At 42.4% G+C, this 8362-nt stretch overlaps 1 protein-coding gene across 1 annotated transcript; it reads right to left on the bottom strand.

Moving 5' to 3' along the window:
• Nucleotides 1-329: 329 nt before the first annotated feature.
• Nucleotides 330-8139, bottom strand: LOC138215176 (acylphosphatase-2-like). Its single transcript, XM_069177187.1, has 4 exons — nucleotides 7990-8139; nucleotides 6515-6531; nucleotides 4552-4661; nucleotides 330-557 (listed from the first exon to the last, which is right to left on the bottom strand). Exons 1-4 carry the CDS (start codon nucleotides 8045-8047, stop codon nucleotides 443-445), a joined length of 300 nt encoding a protein of 99 aa, XP_069033288.1. The 5' UTR covers nucleotides 8048-8139; the 3' UTR covers nucleotides 330-442.
• Nucleotides 8140-8362: the final 223 nt, after the last annotated feature.

Genomic DNA, 8362 nt, shown 5'->3' with positions numbered 1-8362 from the left:
CGAGTGCTGCAAATGTTAATTTGAAAATGTAAAGTTACTGTTTGTAACTGCACCTGCCACAAACAAAAATACACACCTTCAAAAGTGATTAAAAATGCAACAATGACTTATATAATTCATACAAATCGTGTCACATTGTTTCAGAAAAATGTTATTGCTGCAAAGCCGGAAATGTTTTTGAATTTTTTTCTGCACAGACGTAATGTCACGATTTTACTTTGAAAAAAAACAACACAATACTATCATATATTTCTTTAGCTAGAAGAACATCTTCCCCTGTTTGTATCCAGCGTGACTCAAACCTTCTACAAACAACTCTAAAGACTATATTCATATAAAATCTAAACTTTAATCATAACATGAACAGGTGGAAACATCAGAAGCACCTCTCAGAGTTTTAATCCAGAATAATGAAGATCTTCGGGGACTTTTGATTCGTTGGTCAGAAGCGAGTTTTAAAGCCGGAGATCTCCAGCTTGTCGATGTTTCTCTGGTTGGTGAAGGAGGCTCTGGTGATCCGACTGGACGGACTTCCTTCTTTACTCAACCACACCTTCCTGTTGAGGACACAGACAGTCAATTAACGTTAATGTTACAGGAGGGGGGAGGGTCTGATTGGAAACCTGACGATACTACGTCCCGCCCACCGATAGCTGTAACCTGACTGCACCACAGGCCTGTCAATCAAACAGACACGCCCCCAAAAACAGGTCTTGTTGAATCTTCTTTTCTAATGAATGAGGGATTATTTTCAGATGGACCTCCAGAAAACTAATAAGAAGGAGTGACTTTAGCTAACAACACCGAGATAACTGATGGACACATTTTATTCACTTTGGATTTGATGAGAGAAGTTGAATGGGAGTCTATGGAGCCGGAGGCTTTTTGGAGCCGACCTCTAGTGACACTCGCTGGTATTGCAGCTGAAGACACTTCTAGATCAGAACCATTTTACAGACCTGAAGCTACGAACTCTTTTATAAACAATCTCTGGTTTAGATGTTTGCATGTTTTCATTCACGCAGAATTTTTTTTTGGACTCCTTCTATTTTCACACTCCAGAAAAGTTTTAGTTTGAGCTGTTATAAAAGAAAGAGAAAGAAAGCAACTCAACTCTAGAAACGACATAACTGCAGCTGAAATCATTAAAAGCGGTGATTTTAAAACCCAGTCAGACCGTCTGTGTGAAAGCAACTTCTGGAGTCAGACTCGCTGCTCTGAGACCAAAATGTGGACATAGAAATAAATAAAGACGACCAGCCAGTCGGGGGTCAAGCCAGAATCTGGACCCCCAGGGGCATGATGGGAAAACATTCCTCCAGATAGATATATATATAACCCTGAGAAGCTGTGTGTTCTCTGCAGCAGACTGCGATGGCTGCGATGCTGCACTGCAGAGTGTTTTCTGTCTGTAGATTAGAGGAGATTGCAGAGGATCAGGGTCATGTTCATGTTCATGAAGCCGGAGAGAGCGGCACAAAACCAGGGGAGGAGTCCGGACACACACATGTCCTAATTTCTCTTCACAAAACTTGTCGGCTCAGAGCCGACTGATCTGACCCACTACTCTACTGCTCCACACACACACACACACAGTGCTCGGTCTGCAGCAGCTGGATGTTGGTCGGGTTGTAATCTGAAACAACACTGATCTCTGATCCAGTCACGCTCATTCACACCAAAGAGGTCCGCACCAACATAATCCCCCGACTTCTGACCCCCGGACGCAACATTTCTGGTTATTACATCATCTGCCTTGTTGTTTTATTTTATTTTACTTTATTAATCCCCGAGGGGAAATTTCTTTACTACAGGTTACCTGCCACTAGCGTGGCGCCAGGTAACCTGACCTGAGGTGCATGTTTTTGGATGATGGGAGGAAGCCGGAGAACCCGGAGAGAACCCACGCAAGCACAGGGAGAACATGCAAACTCCGCACAGAAAGGCCCAGGACCGGATTCGAACCCGGAACCTTTTTGCTGTGAGGCGACAATGCTAACCACTGCACCACCATGCCGCCCTATCAGCTTATCAGCTGTATCCATCAGTTCAATCAGAAACACACGAATACTGCACACACAAAAAAACTGTAAAAGTACGAGCGTGGATTGATAAGTTCAGTGTCGTCTCTTGATGGAGATCAGGTCACGTGAGTTCCACACGTTTTGGAGAAACATTCGATTTTTTTTTTAGGGGAAAAAGAAAATCTTCAACCGCTTACAGCCAAGTGTTCCTGAGCCCATGCAGTGATTTCCACCACAGAATCAAGTCTTGTTTCAGTTTCCTGTTCCTTGCTGCGTCTTTTAAAAAAACCCAGACAACACAAACGCAACTGAAATGTGGTGCCATGGCAACAGGCTTCTCCAACATGACAACACGCCCCGCTCACAGCGAATTGTAAACGGGCGAGAAACGTGTTGAAGCTACGACTCTGCAGTGGAAATCACTGCATGGGCTCAGGAACACTTAGTAACATCACAAAGGTTCACGTACTAGTGGTCACGATGTTGACCGAGAGACGACTCTGAATACTTCCTCGTGGAGGTTGTTGCTTCCTGCTGCTCCGTGTGCATCACTGTGCTGCGTTCAGGGACACTCTCTGAACTTATTGATTGCAGCTTGTACATTCATTTTGCATAATTTTGCATCTCTTTTCAGTCGTCATGCATTCTTCTGCAATTTTTTTGCTCTCATATTTCATGGTTTTTACTCCGTCAAATTCCTAAAAATAGAGTTGTTGTTTTTTCCTCCTTCTCTTAATTCTGTTTCTCGTCTCTCTGGGAATTTTTGGTTTCAGAGGAGAGTAGAAACCACCCACTCGACTCTCTCCCTCTACAGTGTAACATCACTCTACTTCCTACTTCTCTCATATTGCCCTTCCTCCTCCCTCATCCCTCCTTCCTCCTCCCCACCCGTAACAGCTGCTTCCTGTTTCCCAGGCCCGCCAGGAAGTGAGGTCGTGGTGAAAGTGGCGTCGACAGGACGGAGGTGAGAGCGAGTGTGTTAACACGGAAAAGATCCCTGATTTAAAGGGTGGCTGAGGAGTGTGTGTGTGTGTGTGTGTGTGTGTGTGTGTGTGTGTGTGTGTGTGTGTGTGTGTGTGTTTAGTGAAAATTAAATCTGAAACCGTCACATTGAGGTTAAATGTGATTTATTATTAGGAGGGAAACTGTAACACAAAACTTTTATTTCTCTACTTTTAAAATAAACTGCTGTCGGTCAATGAAAAGAATGAATGAAAACACAAAAATAATTCACGTTATTTTCTACAATTATTAATTTTCAGTTTTTTAGCAAAAGATGTTAGTTTTGAGTCCCTGTCGGTGCCAGGTGGGTGGGGTCTGATGGATTTGATAGGTCACAAACTCCACCCGCCTGGTGCTGTCAAAAACAAACACCAAGAATTAAGCGGCTGTTTTCTTACACGGGTCAAGATTGAGTGTGTGTGTGTGTGTGTGTGTGTGTGTGTGTGTGTGTGTGTGTGCATCCCTAGAGGCGGTGATGTCATCTAACTGAGACATCCACACCCTGATGACATCACCTCCGCCTCACAGAGGAGGGTCGTCAAAACAAACTGAGCTGCAGCTTCAGTTTCATGATTGATTATCAGTTATTATTACAATCAGGTCAACGAGGTGGAGGGACAGACAGAGGACAGACAGAGGACAGACAGAAGACAGACATAGAGGACAGAGAGAGGAGACAGATAGAGGATAAACAGAAGACAGACAGAGGACAGAAAGACGACGGATAGAGAGGACAGATAGAGGACAGAGAGGACAGAAAGACAACAGATAGAGGACAGAGAGAACAGAGAGAGGACAAATAGAGGACAGAAAGAGGACGATATCTCACAGTTTGAGTCTTTTAACACATAAACATCCGGCAGATTTCCTTCCTGAAGTATTAAACAACATTAACCTGTGTTCAGAGGACGTGAAGCCTTCCAACGTCTCCTCTGTCCTCACTGAACCTCCTGCTGGCTGATATCTGAGATCATTTTGATTAAATCAGAGTGAGATGTAACAGGAAGGGAGTGTTTCTGTTTCCTCATGAGTTCTCCAGACGACAGGCAGATCGTCTCAAACCAGCCCAACGAGGTCTGTCTCACTTTACCTGTATTTAATTTAGATGTTACATTATTAAAGCAGCTTGGAGTTATAATGGAGACAAAAATATAATATTTATAGATATATTGTTTGCAGATGTGTTCTCTGCACACTTTAAATGTTATTCAGCCCCAAAATGCATGAACAAATATTCTATATCTTTGCCAGAGAAACTTTTGATCTGAACCAAATGATTCCAGCTTCGGTGTTTCTGCAGCTCTGACGTAACTAAACTACACCGGGTTGTGAAGGTAAAGAGCGCCATCTAGTGGCTCAAAAACCGCATCACCACATTACTGTGAGTAAAAACAGAGTTCAGATCAGACTTCATCTGAACTGAGAGCAGAAAACCTTCATTAGATATCAACAAACTGATGAATAAAACCGGCATCACTCCTTCAGGTGTGCAGAGATCGTTTAACAACATGAACATTGAACTCACATCTCCTCCACGGAGTCAGCAGGACCCTGAACCGTCCCCACCACCGTCCCCCCGGGGGTGTTCTTCACCCAGCCCACCACACCCAGACGCACACCCTCCTGCTCCGTGTACTGCAGGAGACAGAAGGACGGGAGGAGGACGGGAGGACAGGAGGACAGGAAGGGTCAATGATGCACAATGAAGTCCAATAACGTTTTTAAAAAGAACTTAAAAACACAAAGAGGAAGAAGAAGGTGAAACTAAAACCATAAAACAAACTACATCCGGGCCTTTAGCTCTGAGCTCCATCAGTCAGTTACTTTAACTGTCCTGAAGGGGGAGCTGTTTGCGCAACAGAAAACAGACACAAAAACATCACAGAAATATGAAGACTATATCAAACAAATATCAAAGGACACGATTTCAAACCAGCTCTTTCAGTATCCATAAATAAAATAATATAAAATTGACTTAATGAATTAAGTTAATAAAGAAAAAGTGTGAATGAATATCAGGAAAATCAACTTAAAGTATTAAAAGTAAATTGAGGACAGGTCTCTTTAGATTATTCCTCATGCACTAAATTAAAAGCAGGATGTTGAAGCTGGAGGTTGAAGTCACTTTTAATGATTTTGTTTGGGATTATAACTAATAATCAGTTTTTTTTGATGGGTTAATATGAAGATTATTGTTGTCATTATTTCCCTGATTAATAAATCGTTTTGATTGGAGTCCAAAAATTATAGTTTCACTCATCTGTTATTATCCAACTTTAAAATGAGAGTAATGTTGAAATCTTTACGATGAAAATATCAGCAGTGATCTGTTCACTCTTGTGCTCATGTTTATTTTACATTTTAATTATTTTTATCTGCTTTTTTTTTAACGATTAATAAATGGCAGCTTTAGTTTCAGAGCTGAAGAAGTCTTCTGAAGAAAAACTGCTCTGAACTCCAACTTTCTTTTTCATCCACAGGAACAGAGAGACAACAGCGCCATCGTGAGGCCACACAGGTCAACACATCATAACAAATATTAAATTTTTATTTATTTAATTTTCACTTTATTAATCCCGAGGGGAAATGTCTTCACTACAGCAGGGGGGCTCTCAGGGGGGAGCTGCTGCAGCAGGCTGCCACTAGCGCGGCGCCAGGTAACCTGACCTGAGGTGCATGTTTTTGGATGATGGGAGGAAGCCGGAGAACCCGGAGAGAACCCATGCAAGCACAGGGAGAACATGCAAACTCCACACAGAAAGGCCCAGGACCGGATTCAAACCTGGAACCTTTTTGCTGTGAGGCGACAATGCTAACCACTGCACCACCGTGCCGCCCAAAATCTGTAATTTCTGGCTACAGAATTGAATTAATCAATATTCACTGACATTAAAATCTCTGTGACGTAGTTGGAACTTTGTGTTTTATCAAATTACTGTAATTGTTTTGTAAACTAATGAACAGAGAACTAACGATTACTTTATTAATTAGTATGTTTAAAATATATTACATTTAGCTGACGCTTTTATCCAAAGCAACTTACAACACACTGATGGTTCACCATCGGGAGCAACTTAGGGTTCAATGTCTTGCTCAAGGACACTTAGACATGTGGACAGGAGGAGCTGGGGATTGAACCACAAACCTTCCGATTAATGTGCAACCCACTCTACTGTCTGAGCTACAGCCTATTTAGTTCAATAATCAATTCGATGTTCAGTGTTTCTACAAGTGAAATATGTCCATTATTATTCCCTGAAGTCTCAGTAAATGTATTCTAACTGCTGTCTGACCAGCAGGCGACTGAGAAGCGACTGAGTTTTTGATTCAAAATTAACTTTAAAATAAATCAATTATCAAATTTGGTATTGATTTTGACTCTGCTTGGTTCCTGAGGAGGTAACGAGTCTTCCCCGTACAGTGGAGGTACAACACAACGTTTCTGTCGAGAAAAAGTGAACTGAAGTGCAGTTTTGTGAGAAACTCACCATTCTGAAGCAGACTCCTGTCAAACAATAAAAAGAGAAAACATCACTCAGAATATCATCATAGCAGCTTGTTTATAAAACACTGATACGTAATCTTCTCATTTCAACTGTACAACGTACAACAAAAAAGTTGGGACGATGTGTAAAATGTAAATAAAAATAGAATATGATGATTTGCAAATCATGTAAACTCCTTTAACTGAAAATAGACCAAAGACAACATGTGGCATGTTTTCCTCAGGCCTCATGGGTCCTCAGGTGGTCTTAAAAACAGAAAGGATTCTGGAGTGGAAATCACTGCATGGGCTCAGGAACACTTGTGAAAACCATCGTCTGTGAACACAGTTCATCGCTGCGTCCACAAATGATGTTAAAACTCTCCAAAGAAGAAACCAGATAGAAACATGATCCAGAAACACTGCCGCCTTCTCTGGACCGAGATCATTGAAGATGGACTGAGGTGAAGTGGACAACTGTCCTGAGGTCTGATGGATCACAATCTGAGATTCTGTTTGGAAATCATGGACGCTGCATCCTCCAGGTTAAAGAGGAGAGGGACCATCCGGCTTGTTATCAGCTCAGTTCTAAAGCCAGCATCTGTGATGGTACAGGATGCATTAGTGCACATGTCATGGGTAGCTTGAACATCTGGAAGGAAGCATTAATGCTGAATGATATATTCAGGTTTTGGAGCAACATATGCTGCCATCCAGACAACGTCTCTTTCAGGGAAGGTCTTGTTTATTTCAGCAGAACAACGTCCAACCACATTCTGCACGTATTCCAACAGCATGGTTCTCTAGTAGAAGAGTCCGCTGATAAACTGGCCTCCTGCAGTCCAGACCTGTCAATCATTGAAAACATCTGGAGCATCAGGACATGAACAATACAACCAAGGAGACCTTGAACTGTTGAGCAGCTGAAATCCTCTATCAGGCAAGAATGGGACCACATTTCACTTTCAAAACTCCAGAAACTGGTCTCCTCAGTTCCCCAACGTTTCCAGAGTGTTGTTAAAAGAAGAGTTGATGCAGCTCAGTGGTGAACATGATCCAGGAACAACTTTATAGAGACGTGTTGCTGACATCAGATTCACAATGAGAAGATATTGTTCATAAAACAATAAAAACTCTCAGTTTCAACATTTGATATGTTGTCTTTGGTCTGTTTGCAATTAAATATGGGTTTAAATGATTAAATGATCCCAGTCGGGTTTTTATTTACTATTTACACATTGTACCAAGTGTTTTTGGAAGCAGGATTGTAAATAGCTCTCTAGCTTTTCTGTAGGATTCATATGAATGTGAGTGAGATCCTGACGTCCCGCCTGCAGCAGCTCCGACTATATTAAGCAGCAGTGGATCGTTTTACAGCCTGCTCTCTCTCTCTCTCTCTCTCTCTCTCTCACACACACACACACACACACACACACACACACCTGAGACGAAGAAGAGGAAGGCGTTAAACTTACGGACCTTGAACGTTGCCGAAGATTTCGAAGTCCACCGACAGCAGGTCTTGTCCTGCAGACATCCTGACAGAAACAGCAGAAATGTCCCTTTAACGGAGGAGGAGGGTAGAAACACGGCGGGTCGCTGTCAGCTCTGCACCGACATGGTCAACACTTCCTCCACACTTCTTTTAAAGGAAAATCTCCCCGCCAGTTGAAAAGCTGATGGTCTCTGGAGTCCATTGAAACTACAAACAGCGGTTGAGCGTCATGTACCAGACTCCAGCTGGAAAACCTGACATTTAGGAATAACATCCACATGTGAGGTCGATGTTGACTGTAGCTTTTTACAAATCACTGCCCTTCACTGATCCCATGAAGTACTGGACTTCTGTCAT

The sequence above is a fragment of the Embiotoca jacksoni genome, unplaced genomic scaffold, assembly GCF_022577435.1.
Source record: "Embiotoca jacksoni isolate LCO1_2020_lvr unplaced genomic scaffold, fEmbJac1.0.p SCAF_70, whole genome shotgun sequence".
NCBI classification, from domain to species: domain Eukaryota; kingdom Metazoa; phylum Chordata; class Actinopteri; family Embiotocidae; genus Embiotoca; species Embiotoca jacksoni.
The sequence above is the reverse complement of the archived record's forward strand: the minus strand, read 5'-3'. Positions and strand labels throughout refer to the sequence as shown.